The 26,515-nt window shown below is 59.8% G+C and overlaps 1 protein-coding gene across 10 annotated transcripts in view; it reads left to right on the top strand.

Moving 5' to 3' along the window:
* Positions 1–26,515, top strand: part of ESPN (espin) — a 37,810-nt gene that overhangs the window by 9,520 nt on the left and 1,775 nt on the right. The window contains exons 3-14 of one of the 10 annotated variants that reach the window (XM_054662222.2): positions 7,537–7,723; positions 7,910–8,092; positions 8,218–8,349; positions 11,767–11,968; positions 12,952–13,223; positions 15,973–16,134; positions 16,225–16,423; positions 17,775–17,801; positions 18,923–19,068; positions 19,153–19,416; positions 24,517–24,596; positions 24,694–24,705. In XM_054662222.2, coding sequence (XP_054518197.1) covers positions 7,537–7,723; positions 7,910–8,092; positions 8,218–8,349; positions 11,767–11,968; positions 12,952–13,223; positions 15,973–16,134; positions 16,225–16,423; positions 17,775–17,801; positions 18,923–19,068; positions 19,153–19,416; positions 24,517–24,596; positions 24,694–24,705 — 1,866 coding nt within the window. Of the gene's footprint in view, positions 1–7,536; positions 7,724–7,909; positions 8,093–8,217; positions 8,350–11,766; positions 11,969–12,951; positions 13,224–13,410; positions 13,669–15,144; positions 15,894–15,972; positions 16,424–17,774; positions 17,802–18,561; positions 18,691–18,922; positions 19,069–19,152; positions 19,417–21,764; positions 23,628–24,516; positions 24,608–24,693; positions 24,706–26,515 lie in introns of those variants that run through there. The other 9 variants (XM_054662223.2, XM_063786828.1, XM_063786830.1 and 6 more) reach the window with 9 other exon arrangements.

Below are 26,515 nucleotides of genomic sequence, written 5' to 3'. Positions count from 1 at the left end.
TGGGGGCTACCTGAACCCCTTGGGCTCAGCTGGGCCATGGGAGCAGCCAGGCTCTGTGAGGCTGTGCACTACAGAACGGAAAAGGGGAAGTCCCCAGTAAGCCTGAAAGGCCCTGGCCTTCACCCGCAGCCTTTGAAAACACAAGTCCTGCTGGGTGCGATGGCTCACACCTGTAATCCCAGCACTTTGGGAGGCTGAGGCGGGCGGAACACAAGGTCAGGAGTTCAAGACCAGCCTGGCCAACATGAAGAAACCCCATCTCTACTAAAAAATACAGAAATTAGCTGGGTGTGGTGGCACGCGCCTGTAGTCCCAGCTACTAGGGAGGCTGAGGCAGGAGAATTGCTGGAACCAGGGAGGCGGAGGTTACAGTGAGCCAAGATCGCGCCACTGCACTCCAGCCTGGGCAACAGAGTGAGACTCCATCTCAAAAAAAAAGAAAAAAAGAAAAAGAAAAGAAAAGACAATGCAAGTCCTGGTCTGGTGCAGTGGCTCATGCCTGTAATCCCAGCACTTTGGGAAGCTGAGGCGGGCGGATCACGAGGTCAGGAATTTGAGGCCAGCCCGGCCGATACGGTGAAACCCCATCTCTACTAAAAAATACAAAAATTAGCCGGGCATGGTGGTGGGTGTCTGTAATCCCAGCTACTTAGGAGGCTGAGGCAGGATAATTGCTTGAACCCGGAAGGCGGAGGTTGCAGTGAACTAAGATCGCGCCGCTGCACTCCAGCCTGGGCGACAGAGCAAGACTCCATCTCAGGAGGAAAAAAAGTTAGCCGGGTGTGGTTGTTCCTGCCTGTAGTCCCAGCTACTTGGGAGGCTGAGGCATGAGAATCACTTGAACCCAGGAGGCAGCGGTTGCAGTGAGCTAAGATTGTGCCACTGCATTCCAGCCTGGGCAACAGAGCAAGACTCCATTTCAAAAAAAAAAAAAAAAAAAAGAACAAGTCCCATCACAGGCTTCTGACCACTGACAGGGAAGGCTGCTCACTTCCTTACAATGGCCCAGAGGCCATCCCTCCTCCGGGCTGTGGTCCCGTCCAACAGGCCAGCGCCCCTGCCTTCACAGAGGCTGATCCCTCTGCAGGGATCAGAGATCCCCGCCTGCACCCTGCCTTCCTCCAAGTCTTTGCCCAGACCTCACCTCAGCAAGGCCAACCCTGAGCCTTGCTGAAATTGTCAACCGCACCCATGATGCCCACTCACTCTCCCACTGGCCTTGTTCCCTGCTGCCCTTTTTCTTTGAGACTTGAGTCTCGCTCTATCGCCCAGGCTGGAGTGCAGTGGCACGGCTCACTGCAACCTCCACCTCCCAGGTTCAGGTGATTCTCCTGCCTTAGCCTACCGAGTAGCTGGGATTATAGGTGCATATGGCACCACACCCGGCTAATTTTTGTATTATTAGTAGAAATGGGGTTTCACCATGTTGGCCAGGCTGGTCTCCAACTCCTGAACTCAGGTGATCCGCCCACCTCGGCCTCCCAAAGTGCTGGGATTACAGGCATGAGCCACTGCACCTGGCCTCCCAGCTGCCCTATGGTTGCCTGGCTTTGCGTTCTGTGTGCATCCTGCGTGACAACCAAAAGCTAACCCCTAGGAGAAACCCCTGAGACACATTCCATCTCTTCACTCCCTGCATGCCCGAATTTCCAGCCAGGCCCTTCATCACACAGACAGATGTGTGTTTTCATCCCATCTGTCCCTGAATAATGAGGCCAGGGGCTTTGTCTTCCCGGCTCTGTATGCCCAGAGCCTGACTCCAGTAAACGTCTGCCGAATGAGTAGGGTATGGAATCCCAGGGACTTGTCCACTCTGCCTACAGCTCATTGCATGTGACCCTAGACAAAACTCCCCTCTGAGCATTCCCAAGCCTGTCTGGCAAGTGGACCTAACCTGCCCTACCAGGCTGAGGCCATGAGTGAAGAGAGATCCCCTACTCCTGGCCTGGATGTCCCTTCTCATATTTATTCATTCAACAAAAAGCAACTGGGTGCACCCAACTGCCCGGCCCCTCATCACGTCAGCCATACATTCTTCTATCCACGTGTGTATGGGTCTGAGGAATAGGAGAACAAGATCATTCAGGAGTGACAAGTGCTGTGTAGTGAAATGAGCAGTTTGGTAGGAAGCGATGGGGATGGTTCTTGAAATTGAGGGGTCAGGGAAGCCAGGTGTCTTTGAGGAGAGGAGAGCTGAGACCCTAATGAAAAGAGGGTGGGCCTCACAGCCCTGCCTTGATGGAACTGGCAGTGATGCGGGGAGGTGTAGAGGCCTCAGGTGGGGTCAAATGTGGCCTAATTAGGGGCCAGGAGGAAGACCTGGGAGGCTGGGAGAGTTGCAGGCAACTGTAGGCTTCTGGAACTATTCCATGCTAGCTGACGGGCTGGGGTGTAGAACCTTTCTCAAATCAGGGCTGCATTTCTTCCCTGGGCCAGGCCTACTCGGGAATCTTTTAACATAGGCCGGGAAGTTTGACTGGAGGACACCGAGAGCCATAGAGCCACCATAGGCTCGGTGAATTTCAATTCAAAGCAGTCACAGGCCGCAGCTGGACTGATCCTCGGATGGAGAGCCTCTTCCTGGCCTCCCTCTGGGGAGGCATGACTGGCAGTGGGGAGGGCCGCGGGAATCATTCTTCAGCCCGGGTCTGGCCCCATGGGCAGCTCACTCCCTGCGGCGGCGCTGGCAGTCAGCTGGCACCAGTCTCCGCCGGAGATTCCCACAGCCCACACGGGCGACCCATGTTTCTTTTGTGTAATCAGAGGTGACTTGATGAATAGTTACAGTTCATCCATAGCATCTTTGTTCCCAGGAGAAAGAAAACAAATCATGATTTATATGATCATCGCCAGAGCGCCTCTGACCTACAAAGAGGGTTTGGGTCAAAGCCGGGGCAAAGGGCAAGGGCTTGGTCTGGGAGCACTTTTCTGCAGCTGTCACTGTGGTTGGGGCTAGAGCTGGCAGGGGTCTGGGAGTCAGAGGTCTCCCCCAAGACCCATCCTCTCCCCTCTAGGTAGTGTTCCCCACAACAGAAATGGTGCCCAGCCTGGCCCATACTTGGCAGGACCTGGACACTCCAGGCCAGCCATAGACCCTCCTGGTGGCTGGTCCTCCCAGGCACAGGGAAGGATCCTAAAGTTCAGCAATGGCTGTGCGCCAGGCACCAGGCCTGTGCTCAGGGCTCTGCCAGCACTTCCCAGGCACTCCGCACGAGGTCAGGATGACAACTGTTGCCCCCATTTCATGGATGGGTTTGGGAAGACAAAGAGACAAGAAGCAAGACTGTGGCACAGCTCAAAGGCACGGGACTTGAGCCAGGTCCTCCTTATAGCGAAGCCGGGGCCCTCCCTGCAGGTCCTCCTGTGGGGCTGTGCCCCAGCAGCTGGCAAAGAGTGTTCCTGAGTTCCCAGCAGTGAGGTCTGCGGGAGAAGGGCAGTGGTCTGTGCGGTGGGAGGGAGGGAGGCAGAGGGACAGACCAACCAAGAGCAGAAGGGGTGTAGACGTGGCACATTTGGAGTCAGAAGCAGGCTCTGCATGAGACGCAGGCTCTGCATGAGACGCAGGCTCTGCATGAGATGCAGCCTCAAATCGGGGCTCTGCCTCTTTCTCGCAGAGTGATCTTAGCTCTCTGTGCCTCAGTTTCCTCATCTGTACCAGGAGAACAATGCTAACACCTGTCCTGTGGGGTTGTTACAAGGACCAGCTGAGAGAACGTGTGTGTTGTACTCATCACAGTGCTTGAGACAGAGTAATCATTCAGTAAATGGTGGCTGCTATCACTATTATTATTTACTATTATTACTTTTATTAATTCCTCTCTCCAGTGATGGGAATTTTATTTTCTTATTTATTTACTTATTTATTTATTTTAGAGGCAGGATCTTGCTCTGACACGCGGGCTGGAGTGCAGTGGTATGACCATAGTTCCCTGCAGCCTCAGCTTCCTGGACTGAAGTGATCCTCCCTCCTCAGCCTCCTGAGCGGCTGGGACTACAGGTGTGCACCAACACACCTGGCTCATTTTTGTATTGTTTGTAGAGAATGGCGGTCTCTCTATGTTGCCCAGGCTGGTCTCGAACTCCTAGGCTCAGGCAGTCCTCCTGCTTTGGCCTCCGAAGGTGCTTGGATTCCAGGTGTGTGATGAGAATTTCATTTTGGTCCTTATGCTCATCCATATATTTGTAATACTCCCCAGTGACTGTGAGAGTGCCCATTGTTCTTCTTGTCCTCAGGCCAAGGTGGAGGGGGATGTTGAGCCAGGATCCCTTCCCCCCCAGCCCAACAGCATATCTGCCCCATGTTCTGGGGTATTCCAAGGAGATGTTGAGCCAGGATCCCCTCCCCCCCAGCCCATCAGTGTATCTGTCCCATGTTCTGGGGTATTCCAAGCTGGAGGCTCTCACTCCATAATGGGGCGCGTGAGTGCAGATGGTGAAATACTAACGAGAATGGTGATGAGCTCCAGCACTTACTGAGGGCTCATTCCGTGCCAGGAACTTGGGCTGGGAGTGCCAGCCAGCGGCCCTGCAGGAGGCTGTGGGTACCACTGCCCCCTGCTGCTCAGATCCTGCTTGGTGCCAGCTTCTCAGACCTTCTCCGGCTGGCTGGGCACCCCTGGGTCATGGATCTCTGCCAAGTGGGGGGTGCTGGGAGAGCAGAGCTCACCGCAGGTCTGGCCCCCCACCAGCTGTGCAGACCGCCGTGGGCCTCTACAGAAAGAACCCAGTGGGCCCCCACCAGCCCCCGATCCCCAAGACCCCGGCACTCACTGTGCCTTGGTTACGGGGTGAATAATTTAGACCGCTGAGTGTCAGTCATGAAATATTCAACAGCCTGTTCCTGACGCAGCAGCATGTGAGTGTGCGTGGGGGGTGACGCTGGTGCTGGGGTGTGGAGGCTGGCAGCCACGAGCCAGCATGTTTCTGAAGATAGATACGTAGCTGTGTCTTCTGTCTCCCTCATCTGTGTTGACGGGACCCCCTCTGGATCACCAGGCATGGTGCCTGCTCCCCGCACCATCATGACGTGCCGGGCTCAGCATCAGCCCCAGCAAATGGCAGCCCTGTGTCTAGCGAGTGGGGAGGGAGGAGAAATCAGTGAGTAGAGGTCCATGGGGGCTGCAGACAGCCTTGGGGTCTCAGGAGTCAAGGAAGTAGACAGAGAACCAGGGCTTTAGGGACAGGGAGATGCCAGCTGGGAGGGTCTCAGGATGCGTGTGAGAGGGAGGAAGAGGGCACACGTGACAGGGGTTAGAAGAGGGGCTAAGTCGTGTTGGGAACAAGAGGGTGGATGGGCAAAGGGGGGTAGCCTGGTGCACGTTGATGGGCAGGCAACAAGTGGATGGGCAGTTGGATGGGTGAGCGAGGGATGAATGTGGGGTGGAGCATGTGGTTGATCTGGGGGGTGAAACACTGGGGGAGGTAGATGGGCAGGATGTGAAGTCCTGTGAAGAACTGGCCTCCTAAGCACAAAAGGTGAATTGGAACCCAATAGGTCGCGGCCCCCCACCTGGAGCTTCTCCTGGGTCTGGGGATAGGTTGTGGCTCCACCTAGTGTCCTTCGGTGGTAACTGCACCCTGACTGTTCACCTGGACACACCAGGCCAGCCATAGACCCTCCTGGTGGCTGGTCCTCCCAGGCACAAGGAAGGATCCTAAAGTTCAGCAATGGCTGTGCGCCAGGCACCAGGCCTGTGCTCAGGGCTCTGCAAGCACTTCTCAGGCACTCTGCACAAGGTCAGGATGACAACTGTTGTCCTCATTTCATGGATGGGTTTGGGAGGACAAAGAGACAAGAAGCAAGACTGTGGCACAGCTCAAAGGCCCCCCTCTGGGCTGGGAGAGCAAGGATAAGGGACAGTGACAGCCGAAAGCTAGGCCCTAGGAGAAGCCCCTGAGACACATTCCAGCTCTTCACTCCCTGCATGCCCATATTGCCGGCCAGGCCCTGCATGCACAGACAGATGGGTGTTCAAATGCCACTTACCAGCTGTGTGACCATTGATTGTCCATTGATTGAATTCTGATTCTGGCAGGTCCCCTGCTAGGTGCCTTACCGGTGTAATCTCAGTTGATGGTCACAGTAATAGTTGATGGCCGGGCGCGGTGGCTCACACCTGTAATCCCAGCACTTTGGGAAGCTGAAACAGGTGGATCACTTGAGCTCAGGAGTTCGAGACTAGCCTGGCCAAGATGGCAAAACTGGGTTTCTACTAAAAATACAAAAATTAGCCAGGCGTGGTGGCACATGCCTGTAGTCCCAGCTGCTTGGGAGGCTGAGGCAGGAGAATGGCTTGAACCCAGGAGGCAGAGGTTGCAGTGACCTGAGATTGCGCCATTGCATTCCAGCCTGGATGACAGAGCAAGACTCCGTCTCAAAAATAAAAATAAAAAAGAAGAACCTGCTTGCTAGTGCCGTAGCCCAGAGCTAGCACAGCAGAAGCATTCAGTACATAGTGGACATCCCGAGGGCTGCCAGATTAACAAAAACAGCAACAACCAAACCCAGGACGTTTGACTAGCTTTGAATCTCAGATAAACAAGCTGTACTTTAGTATAAGTATGTCCCATGCAATATTTGGGATATAGAATACTAAAGCATTATCTGTTTATCCGAAATTCAGATTGAATTGTGTGAACTGCATTTTGTCTGGCAACCCTTACCACCCTGCCCTCTGGGAACTCAAGTCTTCTGGGGGAGGCAAAGGTCAAAATCAGTTATGGTCAACCAAGCATGACAGGTCATGCTCAAGTGGCCCTGGGCAGTGTGGGGTAGAGGCCAGCAAGGGGGAAATAAATCAGGGTGGCCCTCATGGAGGAGGGATGGGTACTGAGTCTTCAAGAGGGAGGAGGATAGAAGGACATTCCAGATGGAGGGGGCACACAATGAAAGGGATAGAGGTCAGACACAGCAGGTGTGGGGATTCATGGTGACAGTGGGTGAGAGGGGAGGAGAGGCCAGCTCACCACATCTTTGTAGACCTCGGTTAAAAAGTGGGACTGAGCCTGGGTGCGGTGGCTCTGTAATCCCAGCACTTTGGGAGGCTGAGATGGGCAGATCACGAGGTCAGGAGTTCAAGACCAGCCTGGTCAACATGGTGAAACCCTGTCCCTACTAAAAATACAAAAAATTAGCGGGGCGTGGTGGCACATGCCTGTAATCCCAGCTACTCAGGAGGCTGAGGCAGAAGAATCGCTTGAACCCGGGAGGCAGAGGTTGCAGTGAGCCAAGATCGAGCCACTGCACTCCAGCCTGGGCGACAGAGCTAGACTTCTTCTCAAAAAAAAAAAAAAAAAAAAAAGTAGGACTGAGGGCAGGGCGGTGCTGGGTGGGACGCCCTCAGGGACCTCTGAGGGAGGGTGGCTCAGGACTCAGTCCAGGGGGAGCCCCCCGGGCAGCAGCGGGCCGGTGACAGGGCCCTTTCCCACCCACTCTCCCTGCCGTCCAGGGCTCCCCGGGACGGGATGGGGGCGGGTAAGAAGGCCTCGGAGGGGGTGAGGCGCTGAAAGCCCACGGTGGGCGCTGTGTCTCCGCAGGGGAGTGAATGCCCAAACCAAGAACGGTGCCACGCCCCTGTACCTGGCGTGCCAGGAGGGCCACCTGGAGGTGACCCAGTACCTGGTGCAGGAATGCGGCGCAGACCCGCACGCGCGCGCCCACGACGGCATGACCCCGCTGCACGCCGCGGCGCAGATGGGCCACAGCCCAGTCATCGTGTGGTTGGTGAGCTCCGGGCCCGGGCGGGGAGGAGGGGAGGCGGGGCGGAGCCGGCAGGGCGGGGAGTGGAGGGAGCGGGGCCATCAGGGGTGGGGCGGGGGGCCGGGGGCGGGGCCAGGAGGTACAGGGGGCGGGGCCTACAGGGGCCTGGCGCCCAGCCCCCGCCCCTCTCTCCCCGCCCGTCCCGCCCAGGTGAGCTGCACCGACGTGAGCCTGTCCGAGCAGGACAAAGACGGCGCCACCGCCATGCACTTCGCGGCGAGCCGCGGCCACACCAAGGTGCTCAGCTGGCTGCTGCTGCACGGCGGGGAGATCTCGGCTGACCTGTGGGGCGGGACCCCGCTGCACGACGCCGCCGAGAACGGGGAGCTAGAGGTCAGCGCGGGCCCGGGGTGGGGGCGCGCGCCCTCTGCTGGCACCGCGCTCTCAGCACGGCCCTGCTCGGGCGCGGGGGTCCCAGCTCGCGGCCGCGGCCGGGTCCTCACTGCGTGCCCCCACAGTGCTGCCAGATCCTGGTAGTGAACGGCGCGGAGCTGGACGTCCGCGACCGCGACGGGTACACGGCCGCCGACCTGTCGGACTTCAACGGCCACAGCCACTGCACCCGCTACCTGCGCACGGTGGAGAACCTGGTACGATCCCTGAGCTGCTCCTGTCGCATTCTTTCTTCTCGCCCCTCCACCCCAGTGGTGGGTGTCGTCACCCCTTTTACCAAGGAGGAAGCTGAGGTTCAGGGACGTGAAGCCCGCTACCCCACACGACCTCTCAGCCCAGAACCACTGCCTACTGGGGACTGAGGGAGTAGAGGCACAAAGGTCAACGGAAAGAGGACAGGGAAGACCAGAGTCGCCCCAAGGGGTAAGGCTGGAGAAATCACAAGACAGGACCCACTGGGAATAGGCAGGCTCATTCACCTACCCATAGACATCAGCTTGGATATAACTCACAGCCACCCTCTGCAGAAAAGAGTGTAAGTGTCCCGTTCCACATATGGATAAAGTGAGTCTGCGGGGCACCAAGATGGCATCACCAGTAAGTGTTAGAGTGGAGAACCTACCTTGATGGCCTGGCCAGGAGGCACCTCTCAGCCCCTGCACCATACATTTGCTGACTTCATGGCTGGGTCATAACTGGAAACCCACGCTACTCTTTTTCAATTATGTTATTATGGTGAGACAGCCATGAAGTGACCCAGTGGGACTTGAACTCAGCTGTGGATGTCTCCAAGTGCAGGGCTCTGCACCGTCTGGTACAATGCCTGCTATGAGGCAATAGGCAGGGAAGAGAGTGGGCCTCGCAGCCAACCCGAAAAGGATGCGGACCAACTCCATGGGGCAGCCTGGCCATGGAGGGGCTGTGCAATGAGGCCCGGAGGGAAGAAGGCAGATGGTCTGTGCCCTGAGCACCGTCTGTCCATCTGCTCTCCCCCCCACCCAGCACAGGGGGATGGTCCTGGCTCTGGGGGCTGCAGAACACAGCAAGGCCCAGAGGCCAGAGGCTGCAGGTGGGCCTGAGGATGAACTTCCCCCCGCGAAAGAGTCTCTGGAAGAGAATGAATGGCCCAGCAGGTAGTGAGCACTCTGTCACTGGGTATATAAGCTGGGATGGACACTGGGAAGGGCATTTCTGCATCAATGGTGGGTCCCCTTCAGTTAAGAGTGTCTGTGACTCTGTTGAGGGACCGTGGGGGGTGGCACCAGAGCCCAGGGCACCTGAGGGCCTCTCTGGATGCAGCTGCTAGCAGTCATAGGACAGCAAACACTATTCATTGGATTCTGACATAGGCAGGCACCCTGCCGAGTGCCTTAAAGGTGTAATCTCCGTTACTCTTCACAGTACATTAAAAAAATAGTTGGCCGGGTGCAGTGGCTCATGCCTGTAATCCCAGCACTTTGGGAGGCAAAGGCAGGCAAATCACGAGGTCAGTAGATCGAGACCATCCTGGCCAACATGGTGAAATCCCGTCTCTACTAAAAATACAAAAAAAAATTTAGCCAGGTATGGTAGCACACGCCTGTAGTCCCAGCTACTCGGGAGGCTGAGGCAGGAAAATCGCTTGAACCCAGGAGACGGAGGTTGCAGTAAGCCAAGATTGCGCCACTGCACTCCAGCCTGGTGACAGAGCAAGACTCCGTCTAAAAAAAAAAAAAAAGGCCGGTCACGGTGGCTCACGCCTGTAATCCTAGCACTTTGGGAGGCTGAGGCGGGCAGATCACAAGGTCAAGAGATCGAGACCATTCTGGCCAACATGGTGAAACCCCGTTTCTATTAAAAATATAAAAATTAGCTGGGCATGGTGGTGGGTGCCTGTTGTCCCAGCTACTTGGGAGGCTGAGGCAGGAGAATCGCTTGAACCCGGGAGGCGGAGGTTGCAGTGAGCCGAGATCACACCACTGCACTCCAGCCTGGGTGACAGAGCAAGATGCTGTCTCAAAAAAAAAAAAAAAAAAAAAAGGTTGAGAGGCCATGTGGGGTGGCTCATGCCTGCACTTTGGGAAGCTGAGGCGGCGGGTGGATCACCTGAAGTCAGGGTTCGAGACCAGCTTGGTCAACATGATGAAACCCCATCTCTACTAAAAATACAAAAATTAGCTGAGTGTGGTGGCGGGCGCCTGTAATTCCAACTACTTGGGAGGCTGAGGCAGGAGAATTGCTCGAACCCGGGAGATGGAGGCTGCAGTGAGCCGAGACTGCGCCACTGCACTCCAGCCTGGGCGACAAGAATGAAACTCTGTCTAAAAAAAAAAAAAAAAAAGTTGACAATATGGCATTTACTGGGCGCCATGTCCTGGAGCTCAGCAGAGCAAGTAGTGCTGTTATCCCCATTTGCAGATAAAGAAAGTTAGGCACAAAAAGCATAGGTGACTCTCCCGAAATAGCTAGTAAGTCAGGGAGGGGAAGTCTGAAGCCACTGTCCCAGACTGCAGAGCTGGGTGGCTCAGGCCAGGCGCAGTACACCTGCTGTGGCCCAGCCTCTTATCTGCTGCCTACAGGGGTCAGGGCTTGGTGCCCTCAGCACCCACTGCTGTTGGCCAGGTAAAGAGCACCTTCAGGTGCTGCCCACGCCACCTCCTATGGCTCCCCTGATTCCTGCGGTAGGCAGCAGGGCCTGGTCCCCTGGAATGGGTGGGGTATGTGTGCCCTGGTCCCCTCACCCAAGCAGGCCCAGCTGCGGCAGGGACAGATCCAAGCCACAGAAGACGCTGGCCCAGAAAAGGCAAACACTCCCACAGAGCCCCTAATTACGGGGCCAATGAGCGCGGCCGCTGAGCCGTTACCTGGTGCCAGGCCTGCCTCTCTCTCCCAGAGGGCCTGTGACACTTCTTAGGCAGGGAGGGGGCATGGGGCAAGGAGGAGCAGGCCTGGGCAGGAGGCAGCGGAGCAAGCGGGCTTGCCGGCAGCAGGGGCAGCATGGCAATGTAAGCAGGGCCCCCACCACAGCCCCCTCTGCACCGGGAGGGGACAGGCCTGTGGTCAGACGCACAGACCGGGCAGGGCGGGGGGATGGCAGGCCTGGCAGCCTGAGTTCTGGCTGCCCATCACTGCTCAGCTGGCCATCCAGGCCCCACCCTTACCCCGAGGGCCCCATCAGGAGACAGGCCGGGCTGGTGTTGGGAGTCTGCCCCAGGCCCCAGGTCCGGCAAGGAGAGCCGGCTTGCCAGCCAGGTAACTAGGGATGGGCCTGTGCTGTGCCCCTCCCCATGGAGCCTCTGCTGATCTGTGAGGGAGAAGGCCGATCTCCTGGCAGTTCTCCCTTTGGGGTGCAGCTCAAGGGCCCCCTCCTTGTCGATCTCTCCACCCTCCTAATCAGGGAGGAGCCAGGGGAGGGAGTTTCCCAGGAACCTGGGTCCTGCTGCCTGGTGGGGCTAGGCTTGAATCTTAACCTGGAGGAACCTGAGAGACCCTCTAGTGATGGGGAAGAGACCCCAGAGAGCGGCGTGGCTTGGCCAAGATCCCACAGCGAAGGCATGGCTGAGTAGGACCCTGGCCTGGAAAGCAGCGCATCTTGGGGTATGGTTATCTTCATGGCCTCCCTGCCTCCCCTTCAGAGCGTGGAGCACCGCGTGCTTTCCCGGGATCCATCCGCAGAGCTGGAGGCGAAGCAGCCGGATTCAGGCATGTCCTCACCCAATACCACGGTGTCGGTCCAGCCGCTGAACTTTGACCTCAGCTCGCCTACCAGCACCCTCTCCAACTACGACTCCTGCTCCTCCAGCCACTCCAGCATCAAGGGCCAGCACCCTCCATGTGGTGAGTGTGCCCAGGAGGAAGACGGGGAGGGAGAGCAGACTGAAGCCAGACTGCTGGGCTGTGAGGGTTGGCCTTGGGCCGCCCTGCCACAGCCAATATCGGACACTACCCTCATCACTTGCTTTTAAACATGGGGAGGCGACACCCTTTCTGGTGAGAGACAGATGTCACTCATATTTGTGTGTGCTCATCACAAACATACATGTACATCCACATGTACTCTCCCCACCCACAAAATCCACGTGTGCCGCCCACCATTCATTATTCTTAGCTACTCACATACAAAAGCACACACTTGTACATGTGTACATACAGCATACAGATATGAACACACATACAGAGCCATGCGAATATCTGCACACACCCACCCTACACAAGCAAGCACACGATGCTCTATTTCCATACTACAGATATGCACACACACACACACACACACACACCATGTCCACAGAGCAATGCACACACATTCATCAGTACAAAGAAGCATGTGCACAAATGCGTACCCCCTCAAACATACACAAATGCACGATCGCCTCGGCAGACTGCAGCCTTGTGTGTACACACACCCTGACCATGCCCTGAGCATGGGCGTCCGTCCACTTGCAATGCCTGCTTCACGCCGCCAGATGGTGGCCTCCAGACCTGGCAGGGGTGCCCTGCAAAGATTGGATGTGGCCATCCATACTCCCAAGGAGTAGACCCTCCCCTTCCAGGTGACCCTGCCCTCTAGACACACCAAAGCCTCCAGTGCTTCCCCTCCAAACCGGAGTGCCTGGTCTTCCCCCAATAAGTGCTGGGCTGGGGCAGGGCAGGGCCAGGGAGGGGAAGCCCAGCAACGCCAGGGGCCACCGCAGGTGTACCAAGTGGTGCCCGGAGCCCACCTTGGCCCTCAGCAAGTTGTTTCCAGGTGGTGGAGAGTCTCAGTCTTGGGGGACAGCCTGTCTGTATGCTCCCAAACCTGGCCCTTCCTTCTGCCTCCCCAGGGCTTTCCAGCGCTAGAGCTGCAGACATACAGAGCTACATGGACATGCTGAACCCGGAGCTGGGCCTGCCTCGGGGCACGATTGGGAAGCCCACACCCCCACCACCCCCACCCAGCTTCCCCCCGCCACCCCCGCCCCCAGGCACCCAACTGCCCCCACCCCCACCTGGCTACCCAGCTCCCAAGCCTCCTGTAGGACCACAGGCAGCTGACATCTACATGCAGACCAAGAACAAACTCCGCCACGTGGAGACAGAGGCCCTCAAGAAGGAGGTAGTGAGCCCTCACCCCCTGCCTGCCTCCCAGCAGGGGGACTGGGCTGATGGGGGCCAGTGAGGCCAAAGGCCTGGCCTCACTAGTGGGCATAGGGTGGGGATCCCTGGGTCCACGGCATGTTCAAGAGTCAAAGCTCCTGGCGAGTCCCACAAGGGGTCAGGGCTGGACACTGGACTGGGAGGAGAGTAAGAGCAGGTCATTGCCCTCCATGGGAGCTGGGGGGTGAAGGACACAGGTCCAGACAGCTGTGCCTCACCAGGAACTGGGCCTGTGCCACCTCTTGCACAGAGCAGCTGGGTTGTCATGGAGTTGACAGAGAATGCATGGAGACTGCTCCTCCCCAAGCATGCCCCCCCACCCCCACAGCCCCAGGCTCAGTCGGAGAGTGTAACCCAAGGGAGGTGGCTGCCAGGTGGAAGGTGCCAGTGGCATGGCTGTGGAGGTGAGGGCTGGAAGGAGGGTGGGGGGAAGGTGAGCAGGCACTAGCAGGACTGGGTGGAAGTGAAGCTGTGTGGCTGGTTCCAGTTTAGGGCTTGAGCTCCTGGGGGAAAGGGCCAGGCCTGAGCTGGGAGCCCTGGAGGGAAGCGAGCCTGTGTGGAGAGGAGGAGGCCAGGGTGGGCAGGTGGAGTGTGAGGTGCCTAGGGATGTCTGGGGCCTGCAGGCCCCTGGCTGAGGCTCTGGAGCAGGGGTTGGGGCAGAGGTCTGGTCTGAGCAATTCCGGGTATCCCGGGCAGGGTGCCCTGGGGAACACTGGCGTTCTGGCCACAGGAACAGAGCAAGGATGGTCTAAGAGGTGAGGGGACAGCCTGAGGTCACAGGTGGCCAGATGTGGTGTGGCAGCCCCCTGGGGTCCTGCTGGAGCCTGGGACCTTGCAGTTCTCTCTTAAGCCCAAGGCAAAGCCACCCCAGGGCCAATTCATAAAAGGTGACTCAGGTCACAAGGCCACTGGGCAAGGGAGGCATGGGAGGGACACCGAACCTGCAGGCCAGCTCCAGTAGCTGCCCTCTTCATGCCACCTTAGACCAAGCTCCCACAGTGGCTTCCCCTTTCATCTCTGGGAGGCAGAGGGGGCCCTGGAATCGCTGAGTTCCCAGCGCAGACTGTTGGCCCCGCCCAAATCCACAGGACAGGTGGCCCAGCCAGTGCCCCGTCTCCACCGTTGAGCCCAAGTGCCAGGTCTGCGTGGTCCCCCTCCCGGCTGTGTGAGCCCCCTCCCGGCTGTGTGTGTCCCTCCCGGCTGTGTGCGTCCCTCCCGGCTGTGTACGCCCCTCCCCACTGTGTGCGCCCCTCCCCACTGTGTGCGCCCCTCCCCACTGTGTGCGCCCCCCCGGCTATGTGCGTCCATCTCGGCCGTGTGCGTGCTGGGCCGCAGGCGCCAGGGCCGGGGCCCGGACGCTCCACAAAGGGCTCTTTGTGTCGCCGCGGCGCCCCTCGCGCGGGTGCCTGACCGGGGGCGGGAGCAGGGTCGTGGCGTCCGAGCCTCCGGGCTGCAGGGGGCGCGGAGCGGGCGGGCTGGCCCAGAAAACAAATCCTGCTGTGTCGCATTTCCTGCAATGTGAGCCAGGTCGGGCGGGGTGAAGGGTCTGAGGCCACCGCAGGGACGCATGGGCTGGAGAGTGGGGCAGAGGACAGCCCCCACCCGGTCACTCAGTCTTTGGCCCGGCCGCCTCACTCTCCCTCACTGAGCTGGGCCTAGTTGGGGGCAGCTGCGACAGGGTGGGATGCCACGCTGTCACCCGACCCCGCCTTACGGCCCCTGAAATCCGAGGCTTGAGCGCAGGTGTCGGTGTCGCTTTCGTGGATGGTGATGGTTTCCAGATGCAGGAGGGGAAGGGTGGGGACGCGACCCGGAGCCGGGGGCCAAATATGAGAGGCCCCCTCTGCCCACGGTCAGCCCTCTCCCCTCTCGGGCGGGGATGAAGGTGGGGGCTCAGCTCCCAGCTTAGGGAGAGGCGCAGGGGGTGGGGTCACATCTGGCCGGGGACGGGTGCAGAGCCGCGGCCAGGTGTGGCAAAGTAGTTGGCGCCCCCTGTGGCATCCGCGACGGCTGGGGGGGTTCAGCCTGGGATTGGCGGGCCCCGGGTGATGTCAGGCCGTCGGAGCCCATAGGCTGGCTGTGCGCGGGTGGCTGTAACCTGAGAGGAAGTATCAGGTAACGCAGGTGTCGGGTCCTGCCGCCCCCACAGCCAGGTGCACAGCGGGGGCCACCAGCACCGTGGCAGGTAGGAGCAGCCCCCGGACGGGCAACCGGGGTCCGTGGCAAGCCGGAGCCTCCGAGAGCACAGGCTCTGGAGGGGGCTCCCTCCGGCCCCGGACCCCCGAAAGACAGGGCTCCGCGGAGCCCTGGGGACCCACAGTCCTTCTGACAGCCGAGAGCGGAGTGCGGCCGAGGGCCTAGTGAGGGCTAAGCTGGGAGGTGCCCCTTCGCCAGCTCCCCCTGGCGTCGGGGCTGGGCCACCCCGCCCCTGGGCCCGCCCCTTCTGGCCTTAGTGGGGGCCCCTGTGCCCCTTGGCCGGTGCCCAGAACCCCTCCCTGTAAGGCAGGCGGAGCCTGCCCTTCCACCGAGGCCCCCATGACCCTCGCCCGCTGCCCACTGTGAGAACCAGGGGGTCTAGGAAGTCAGCTGCTGCACCCCTCGACGGCCGCTGGCCGCGAGTCCCCAGGAGGTGAAGAGCTGGGTGGGGAGGCGTGGGGGGCGCCTACCGGGCAGGTGCCCGAGCCCCACCGGTCACTGTCTTCCCGCAGCTGAGCTCCTGCGACGGCCACGACGGGCTGCGGAGGCAGGACTCCAGCCGCAAGCCCCGCGCCTTCAGCAAGCAGCCCAGCACGGGGGACTACTACCGGCAGCTGGGCCGCTGCCCCGGCGAGACGCTGGCCGCACGCCCGGGCATGGCGCACAGCGAGGAGGTGCGTGCCCGCCAGCCCGCGCCTGCCGGCTGCCCGCGCCTCGGCCCTGCCGCCCGCGGCTCACTCGAAGGCCCCTCCGCTCCCCCGCAGGCGGCGCTGCTTCCTGGGAACCATGTTCCTAACGGCTGCGCCGCGGACCCCAAGGCGTCCAGGGAGCTGCCACCGCCGCCCCCACCGCCGCCGCCGCCCCTGCCGGAGGCCGCGAGTTCGCCACCGCCGGCCCCGCCTCTGCCCCTCGAGAGCGCTGGCCCTGGCTGCGGGCAGCGCCGCTCCTCCTCGTCCACCGGCAGTGAGTAGGGGCAGGTTGAGGGGCGTGGGGCGGCGCTAGCCCTGAAAGGGGAGGGAAATCTAGACACCGCCCCCTCCCCAGCTGTCACTGCCCGGGTCCTTCCTCTTCTACATGGTCTTCCGGCCACCCCTACCCCATTGAGTACTTGACCCTAAGAGAGGGCTCTGGGTTGCTTGAGGTCCTGCCAAAGCACGACCGGGCTGCACGGCCTGGGGCAAGTCCCTTCCCCAATCTGGGCCTGCCTCCCACCCCCTAGCTGTGTGGCCTGGGCAAGTCCCCTCCCCTCTCTGGGCCTCCTCCCACCAGCTAGAAAGGGCCTCCCAGCTCTGGCACTGGTGTTTCCCATGAGCTGGTGCTGGTGTTTCTGATGAGCTGGTACTGGAGGGACACTCGAAGTAGAACCAGCTTCAGAGAGGCCCCGCAGCTAGCCACCCTTCCCCCTGCCCGTCTATCCTGAGCCTCTCTTCCTCTCTCCACGTCTTTCTCTTGTCCTTCCAAGCAGCACAGACCTGAAGCCTTCTTAGATATGCCAGGAACTCTTCCTAGCCAGTTTCTGCCAGGGGCCCTGGGCCAGCCAAGGTGTGGCTATGGGGGCAAAGCTGTGACCCACCGCGTTTCCCCCTCCCTCCCCGGTGACTTCCCTAGGCAACCTTTTTAAAGAGCTAGACTGGTGCAGGATTCCTGGGCTTCTTTTCTGTAGGGTGGGACAGTGTCCCCCTGCCAGGACACCTAGAAGGCCCAGGACAGAGTGCCTAGATGTGGTGCTCCCATCCCAGCCTGGCTGGGGTGTCTTCCTCACCCAGCCACTCAGGGCAGAGATCATGCTTAGTGGCACCCCTCAAAGCTTCATCTCCCTGACTAGAAGTGCAGAGCAGAGCTTGTCCCCCTACAGTTCCTATGGAGCCCCAGCCCCTGCAGACCAGAGCCCATGGAAGCATGTCCAGCACCTGCCGAGCCTCCTTCTTCCCTCCACAGCCTGCAGCAGCGCTGAAGCTAAGGGCAGAGAAAAATATACTCTGGGCTTCCCAAGACACCCCCACCCAGCACAGCCAGGGCTGGGTGCCCTACCCCAACCCAGTGCCAAGGTGGAGGCCCTTGCTAGGGGCTAGAGCCAGTGGTGGCCCTGCCCAGCCCTCAGGGGCACCAGCCAAGCCAGGAACTCGATGGACCACCCTCATGGGGCCCCAGAGCAGCCTGAGCCAGGGTCAGATGAGCAGAAAAGCTCCTCCTCTCTTCTCCACTTCCCCCCTCCTGCTCTCCCTGGCCCGCTCCCTGTCCCCTGCTGTCCCAGTCTCATCCTGGCCCCCCTCCCTCCTAACTCCGCTGTCACTTCTCTCCTCTTGGTCCCTAGAAGTGAGAGTCCTGAGGCACAGGAAGAGTGAGTAGCTGCGTGCGCGGCTCCTGGCTGAGGCTGAGGCGCGGGGTGGGGGGAAGAGGCAGGAAAAGCAAGGGAGGAGGGGCCCAGACTTGAGGAAAGGGCAGGGGCAGGGGCTGGCAGGCGAGAGAACCTCGATGCATGGGTGGGGCCTTGCACCTCATACCTACCCTCATACCCACATATGCACCCAAGCATTCTGCACCTGGCTGATGGTTTTGCCTAAATAAATGAGCCAGCCACACCGATTTTCCCTTTCTCCTACTCTTCTCCCCCGAGCCGTGACTGCATTCTGGGATCCCCAGCCTGGGAATCCAAGAGCTGTCGGCCCATTTTATTCCTCCCTCCCAGACCTGACCCCTTCATCGGGGCTCAAGAGACCTCTCTCTCCAAATCTCCATTTGCCTCCTCCGGCTAAGCTGGAAAATGCACACTCTGCCCTGGGTGTTTCCATATTACCCGCCTGCCCTTCCTCCTGGGTGCCTCCCTTAGCCTTAGTAAGGGCTCTGCTTTCCTGGGCCCCTAGAGCTGAGCCATGCTTTGCCGTAAAGGTGCTCCCGGCTTGCAACCAATGTGTCTGCTTGTGCGTCTGTCTGTGGGTGTGGTGGGGAGGGAGGGGACCAGGTGGGTACTGGCACTCTGGGGTCCGGACTTTATGTCCATGGAGGCCCCAATTGACTCAGTTCAAGGGTCACTGAGGCTTTGCTGATGTAGGGAGAGGGCCAGAGGGAGGCTCCACCCCAGCTGGGCTGAGCCAGGGAACCTGGGACAAAGGTCAGGTGGCTGATTCCAGGTAGTGTTTTGGAGCTGGGCAGTCAGTGGCTGGGCGGGGACATATGCCCAAGAGCCACCATGAACTCCCAGGGGCCTCCAGGCAGGGGCCCTCCATCCCGTGAGTAGGGTGGGGAGGATGGTGGGGTTGCCACAGTCAGGGAACCAAGGGCCCGCCTCTGGGGGCCCTGAAACCTGCCTGCAGGACCTGGGATCTGGAGAGCTGCCTGCTGGCCCGGAGGATGGGCACCCATCCAATCTTGGCTTAGGAAGGGGGCTGCAGAGGGGCGGGTGAGGGGTGGCGGGGATGCAGCCCCACCCTGGCCAGTGCCTCATCTCCTGCCTCCGCATAGGCACCAAGTCTTTCAACATGATGTCCCCGACGGGTGACAACTCGGAGCTACTGGCTGAGATTAAGGCAGGCAAGAGCCTGAAGCCGACGCCGCAGAGCAAGGGGCTGACCACAGTGTTCTCAGGCAGCGGGCAGCCGGCCTTCCAGGTAGGCGGGCCCAGCAGGAGCCTGCGACCCGGCTTCCCTGGCCCTAGGCCACCGGGCGCTCAGCCCCACCGCTTCTCCCTGCAGCCCGATTCCCCGCTGCCGTCTGTGTCACCTGCACTGTCACCAGTCCAGAGCCCCACACCGCCAGCTGCGGGGTTTCAGCCGCTGCTCAATGGAAGCTTGGTTCCCGTGCCGCCCACTACTCCTGCGCCGGGAGTGCAGCTGGACGTGGAGGCTCTCATCCCCACGCACGATGAGCAGGGCCGGCCCATCCCCGAGTGGAAGCGCCAGGTGATGGTGCGCAAGATGCAGCTGAAGATGCAGGAGGAGGAGGAGCAGAGGCGGAAGGTGGGTGGGGCGGGGTGCCCAGGGAGCCCTGGGGTCTGCATCTGGATGCACAGCCCATCCCCCACGCCACCCCCAACCCCAACCTCGGGACCTCCCATTTTCTTTCTTTCTTTTTTTTTTTTTCTTTTCTTGAGACAGAGTCTTGCTCTGTCACCCAGGCTGGAGTGCAGTGGTGCGATCTCGACTCACTGCAACCTTCGCCTCCCAGGTTCAAATGATTCTCCTGCCTCAGCCTCCCAGGTAGCTGGGATTACAGGCGCCTGCCACCACGCCCAGCTAATTTTTTTGTATTTTTATTAGAGACGGGGTTTCACCATGTTGGCCAGGGCTGGAATTACAGGCATGAACCACCGTGCCTGGCCATTTTCTTTAGGGAAAGCAGGGTGGTACAACCCCGTTTGGGGCTTGTCCCAGTCTCCACACACACCCCCACCAGCTTGTCCTTGGAAGTGAGACAGCAGCCTTTCTCAGACTCTCCTTCACCTGCCCAGCATCTGGGATCTGGTTAAAAGGCCTGTTCGGATTTAGGAGGTCTGGGCGGGGCTGAGGCTCTGCATTTCTAGCCAGCTCCTGGGTGAGGCTGCTGATGCTGCTGGTCCAAGGACCACACTGAGTAGCCAAGAGGGCTTTGGTCTCAGTCTTAGGGACCTGGGCTCCATTGCTGTGCTGCCGCCTTCCAGCTGCCAATACTGAGCCTCATCCAGCCTCAGTTTCCTTCTCTGTAAGGTGGGCTGATCAGCACCAGCTGGCAGGATGAGTTGCCTTTTATTCATCCAACAACTATTCCCCAAATGCCATTTATTTTTATTTTTTATTTATTTTTTTGAGACAGGGTCTCACTCTGTTACTGAGGCTGGAGTACGGTGGTGCGATCTCGACTCACTGCAACCTCCACCTCCTGGGTTCAAGCGATTCTCCCGCCTCAGCCTCCCGAGTAGCTGGGACTACAGATGCCCGCCAACAATGCCCGGCTAATTTTTGTATTCTTAGTAGAGATGGGGTTTCACCATGTTGGCCAGGCCGGTCTCGAACTCCTGGCCTCAAGTGATCCGCCTGCCTCGGCCTCCCAAAGTGCTGGGATTACAGGCGTGAGCCACCACGCCTGGCCCCCGAGTGCCATTTATGTGCCCCACACACTGTTGTAGCCTCTGGGGATTCATGGTGAACATATCAAGGCCTGCTCTAAGGTGGCTGTGGACATGTCTGCGAGTCACCAAGCACACAAAATGGGGCAGTGTGAGAGAGTGGGTGGCAGTGGAGAGAAGTACCTGGGCTGATGCAACACAGCCAGCTGCAATGGGGAACACAGGGGACTGGGGCAGCCCTAACTGGCCACCTTATATGTGGGCTGGGGGGTGTGTTAGGGAAGGAGGAGGTGATGTCTAAGGTGACACTTGGAAGATGAGTGAGGGGTGGCCAGGAGGAGAGTGGGCTGAAGAGCCGCAGGTGGGACAGAGCAGTCTGGAAGTGAGAGTGGATGTGGCCCTGACTGTCCTGGAGGAAGGGGGTAGCTGAGCTGGAGAGACCTCAGTGGGGGCCAGGTTACCAAGACCTGGCCAGAGGCCCAGAAGAGAACGGACTTTCTCCTGGAGCACTGGGGAGCCGGGTGCGGGGAGTGTTAAGCAGGGAAGAGGCTGCTTCCTATTTGTATGTGGGGAGTGGATCGCATAAGGTCAAGATGAATCAGGGACCTCTGTGGAGGCGATGGCAGGCCCAGGGGGAAAACTGGACATCAGAGGTGGAGAAAAGTGAGCAAATGAGAATATTACGGTGCCCAGCTGTCCAGCAGGATGAAGGGAGGGGAAGGGTGGGCAGCTCAGTGGAAGCTGCAGCTGCAGCCTCTTTAAGAGCGGAGTGGCCTCTCATTCTGCACAGAAAACATTGAGCACAGGGAGCGGGAAGGCTTGGGCCACAGGGGAGCTGGAGAAGGGGTCATGAGTCTGGGAGGAGAGGCCTCAATAGCCGCCCTCGGATGGGTTGGGGAGGGCCACCGCGCCTCTCAGCTTCAACGCCTTTCGCAAGTTCCTTGGGTGGTGTAATGAGCGAACAAGCCAGGCATGGAGACCCTGTCTGCTGGCCTGTTCTTGCCGCCGCAGCAGCGACCAGCGACCGGCCGTGCCCCACGCCACCGACCAAAGTGGACACTGCCCAGAGCCTGGAGCGGCGGCTCAGGCCGAAGCCTCACCCCAGCGTCACCCCCCGCCGGCCAGACGCGGTCCCTCCCTGCAGACGCAGCCCCGCGGAGCCATTACACCACCCGGGACATGCAAAAGGCTCCCGGCGCCACGGCGGGAGCTAGGCCAGAGGGAGACGCGCCTCCCTCCCCTCTCTTGTCTTCCCCGCCTTAGCTGACGGCCGCCAGCTCGTGCTGCTACCCCCGCGAGGGCTGGAGGTACTCCCGCGAGCACAACGCCATCCTCGGGCCCTTTGGCGAGCTCATGACCGAAGCCGACATCCTCCGCATCGAGCAGCAAATCGAGAACCTGCAGGTGCTGCACAAGGCGCAGAAGCTGGAGGCGCGCCTCGAGCAACTGGAGCTGGAGCTGGAGCAGCTGCTGCCCATCTCGGCCGCCCTGTCGGCGCCGCGCTTCACCGTCGATCCGCGCCGAATGCATGGCCGCGCCGCTAGCCTGCCCGCCTGGTGCAGCAAGATCTCCACGTTGCTCAAGAACATGGCCACGCTGCTGGCTGCGCTGGGCGGCCGGCCTGCGCACCTGGCGGAGCTGCTGACCGCTGACACGGGCCAGCCGCTGGCGCCGCTGCCCGACGCGCCCTGGCTGCCCGGGCCGCTCTGCCTGGGTCGCTCGCACTCGCTCAGCTGGTGCCGCGAGGCTGTGGCGCGCGAGATCCTCGAGTGCGGCGTCTCCGTGCAGCATCTCCGCGCCACCTACGAGCTGCGCGCACGGGGCGCGGCGCCCGCGCGCTGTCCGCGCCGCAAGCCCCCGCAGTCCGCTGGCGCCCCGGGCCGGGAGCCCATCTTGGAGGAGGACTACGTGGCGGCCCGCTCTGGCCAGCCCAGCGCCGCCGCTGCCCACGGCCCGCTGGTCGACTGGGAGCCCCTGGGCACCCTGGGCCCGCCCGAGGTACAGGATCGCCCGGCGGCGCTGCCTGAGCCCGAGCAGCTGGCGCGCCGGCCGCCCCTCTGCACGAAGCTGCGCGGCGTCCAGGACTACCTCGACCTGCGCAAGGAGCGCATCGTTTACCTCTTCCTGGAGCATTGGCGCCGCTGGGCCTTCCGCGGACCAGGCCGCCGCGCCCAGGCGCGCCTACGCGGACTGCTGCCCCGCGTGGCGGCTGCCGGTGCTGGCCCGGGGCTGGAGGCCACGGACGCCCCCCGGCTGCCGGCGAGCAACAGCGAGGCCCACAGCCCCGACGAACGGCTGCGGCAGCTGCTGAGGCAGCGGCAGGCGGTGGGCAAGCTGCTGGGCCACTGGCGGAGCCTGCTGCGTCGCGTGCCGGCAAGCCCGGGCCTGGCGCACGGCCTGTACTGGCCCCAGCACTTCCTGCCGCCCCTGGACGGCGGCGCACCCCCGCACTACGACAGCCTCACGCTCGACCTCTTCATGCTCGGCTACTTCCAGCTACTCGAGATGGGCCTGAGCCGCGAGGAGCGCAAGTTCCGCCACCTACTGTGCTACGAGATGTTCGACCGACTGGGCAGCCACCCGTGGGAACGCATCCGCCTCTTCCACCGCGTGGTGCTGGAGGAGGTGGAGGCCGGCCGGCGCGGCTGGAGCGACGGCTTCGAGGACCTCAGGCACCGGTTCTTCGGAAACGGCCTGGAGGCTGAGCCGGCCCCCGAAGAACAGGCGAAGAAAAAGGAAGAGGAGGGGAAAGAACAGGAGCTGACCGAAGAGGCTGCTCCAGTTCAGACGGGGGACCCGCCTGAGGGGCAGCCCGAGGCCCTGGCCCCTGCGCCGCAGCCGCCGCCGCCGCCGCCCCCGCCCGCCGCGCCTCCCCCGACCTCAGACTCTCCTGGTTCCGAAGCCCCCGCCGAAGACCCCTTGGAACTGGTGTCTGAGATGGGTGAGTTCAGCAACGAGGACATCTGCCGCTACATCGACCGCAGCTTCTCCTTCTGGAAAGAGAAGGAGGCAGAGCTGTTTGACATCTGAGCAGCGGAATTCGGAATTCTCAGTTCACCCTTGAGCGTCTTAACGTGGGCCTGGACTCCTGTCTGACGCCCTCCAAAGGCTGGAAGCAGCAGGAAGAGCCCAGGACTGTGGCCTTGAGCAGCCCGGAGGGCCCAGGACCAGGCTGCCTCAGCCTCTGAGGTCCCATCGTGGCGGGCTGTGGGGCGTTGGTCGGATAGGCAGGGCAGGCACAGAACAGACCAGGTGTCCGCCTCTGGCCCCGTGGCCTTGCTGAGCTCTGTGTGGAGCCAGGCAGTAGAAGAAGCCCCTCTGAGTGAGGGGCTGCGGCTCCTCCTTGCGGCAGTGTGGCCTGCTCTTTGGTTTTCCACTGGAGTTCACAGCTACCTCCTTGGCTGAGGTCAAGGGAGCCACGTGTGCAGTGTTCTGTGTGAAGTGTGCCGTGTACAGACCCGTTCTCCTCTGTAACATTCAGGAAATAAAACTCTTTGCTGTAAACTGCCTGCGTTGGACACCACACCTGCCCCTGATGTCATTGTAGCCCCATGATTGTAGCGCCCGTATCCACTCTATTGGGAAGATGGCAACCATGGGGTGAAGGTCCTTCACAGGGGAGCCAGGGTCAGCCTGAGTCTCCCTGAGCCAAGAGGCTGGGTGGGGGCTGGCTGGCATCTGCGTCTGCCCAGAGGTCTTGGGCCTGTGGCCATTGGCCACCTGCCTCTGTGGGGAATCAGGCTCAGGACCTCTGGGTCCCGGCTACTTGTTCTCTGCTTCTGTCCCACTCAGCTCTGATCTCTCTGGTGCCTCCTGTAGGACACAAGGGTCTGGGTTACTAGGGGAAAGGAGGCCAGCTCTGAGGGGGTGTGACCAGGCACCTCCATCCACTTGTCCCACAGAAGTGCATCAAAAGGATGTCTTCCTGTGACCCTGACTCCTTCAGGTCCCGAGGTTGAGGGTGCCCCTATCTCCCAGCCCCCGCAGGGTCTGAAGCTTTGTGGTTGTGTTTCAGGAGGAGGAGGAGGAGGCCCGGCTGGCCAGCATGCCCGCCTGGAGGCGGGACCTCCTGCGGAAGAAGCTGGAAGAAGAGAGGTGAGCTGGGGGTCAGGCAGAGGCTGGCCTGGCAGGGTGTCTTGACTGCGTCCCCGAGGTGGAGGTACCAAGTGACACTGTCTCTTTTTCCTTCCAGGGAGCAGAAGCGGTGAGTGCAGGGCTGGCCCCAACCTGCCACCCTTATCCCCACCCAAGTCGCAGAGGGTCGTCCCTCCATCCAGGCCAATTTGGGTGCATCCTCCTGTCTCTTGGCCCTTGTAGCACAGCCTCCTTCCTCCCTATAATATCCCAGACCGCTGTCCCCCAGAATCTCTCTCTCATGCTCTAATAACTTTGTTCCCGGTTACTCAGTCCCTGCCTCCTATTAACCTGGCCTTTTCTACCCTTCAGTTAACCTAACCCCACTATCAATCACCTTGATTGTCTGGCCCTCAGAACGTACTTTCTGCCCCTAGTCAGATAGAAATGTAATGAGAAATGTAATGAGAGCCACAGATGTAATTTAAAATTTTCTAGTAGCCACAGTGAAAATGTAGAAGGATATAGGTGAGCTTCATTTTAGTACTGTTTTATTTGGCACAAAATATCAAAAATATTATTTCAACACATAATCAATTATGAAAATTATTAATGAGATGTTTTATACTCCTCTTGTAAAAGTAAGTCTTTGGCCAGGCATGGTGGCTTACACATGTAATCCCAGCACTTTGAGAGGCCAAGGCAGGGGGACCACTTGAGCCCAGAAGTCTGAGACCAGCCTGGGCAATGCAGTGAGATCTCATTCTGCGAAAAAAAAAAAAAAAAAAAAAAAAAAATTTTTTTTTGAGATGGGGTTTCACTCTTGTCACCCAATCTGGAGTGCAGTGGCGATCTGGGCTCATGCAACCTCTGCCTCCTGGGTTCAAGTGATTCTCCTGCCTCAGCCTCCCAAGTAGCTGGGATTACAAGCGTGTGCCACCACACCCAGCTAATTTTGTATTTTTAGTAGAGATGGGGTTTCACCATGTTGGCCAAGCTGGTCTCAAACTCCTGACCTGAAGTGATCCACCCGCCTCGGCCTCCCAAAGTGCTGGGATTACAGGCATGAGCCACCAAGTCTGGCTTTTTTCTTTTTTTTTTGAGACAGAGTTTTGCTCTTGTTGTCCAGGCTGGAGTGCAGTGGCACAATCTTGGCTCACTGCAACCTCTACCTCCTGGGTTCAAGTGATTCTCCTGCCTCAGCCTCCCCGGTAGTTGGGATTACAGGCGCCTGCCACCACGCCCGGCTAATTTTTGTATTTTTAGTAGAGGCCGGGTTTTGCCATGTTGGTCAGGCTGGTCTCGAACTCCTGACCTCAGGTGATCCACCCGCCTCAGCCTCCCAAAGTGCTGGGATTACAGGCGTAAGCCTTCGCACCAGGCCTGCAAAAAAAAATTTTTTTTAATTAGCTGCACGGGGCTGGGCGCAGTGGCTCATACCTGTAATCCCAGCACTTTGGGAGGCTGAAGCGGGTGGATCACCTGAGGTCAGGAGTTCAAGACCAGCCTGGCCAACATGGTGAAACCCTGTCTCTACTAAAAATATAAAAATTAGGTGGTCGTGATGGCGCATGCCTGTAATCCCAGCTACTCGGGAGGCTGAGGCAGGAGAATCACTTGAATCTGGAAGGCGGAGGTTGCAGTGAGCCAGGATCACGCCGTTTTGTACTCTAGCCTGGGCAACAGAGTGAGACTCCATTTCAAAAAAAAAAAAATTAGCTGGGCGGGCCGGGCTCGGTGGCTCACGCCTGTAATCCCAGCACTTTGGGAGGCGGAGGCAGAATGATCACCTGAGGTCAGGAGTTCGAGACCAGCCTGACCAACATGGTGAAACCCCGTCTCTACTAAAAATACAAAAATTAGCTGGGCATGGTGGCGCGCTCCTGTAATCCCAGCTACTCAGAAGGCTGAGGCAGGAAAATCACTTGAAACTGGGAGGT

The sequence above is a fragment of the Pan troglodytes genome, chromosome 1, assembly GCF_028858775.2.
Source record: "Pan troglodytes isolate AG18354 chromosome 1, NHGRI_mPanTro3-v2.0_pri, whole genome shotgun sequence".
Taxonomy (NCBI): Eukaryota; Metazoa; Chordata; class Mammalia; order Primates; family Hominidae; genus Pan; species Pan troglodytes.
Note: the sequence above shows the minus strand (reverse complement) of the source record. Positions and strands in the feature narration are given on the sequence as shown.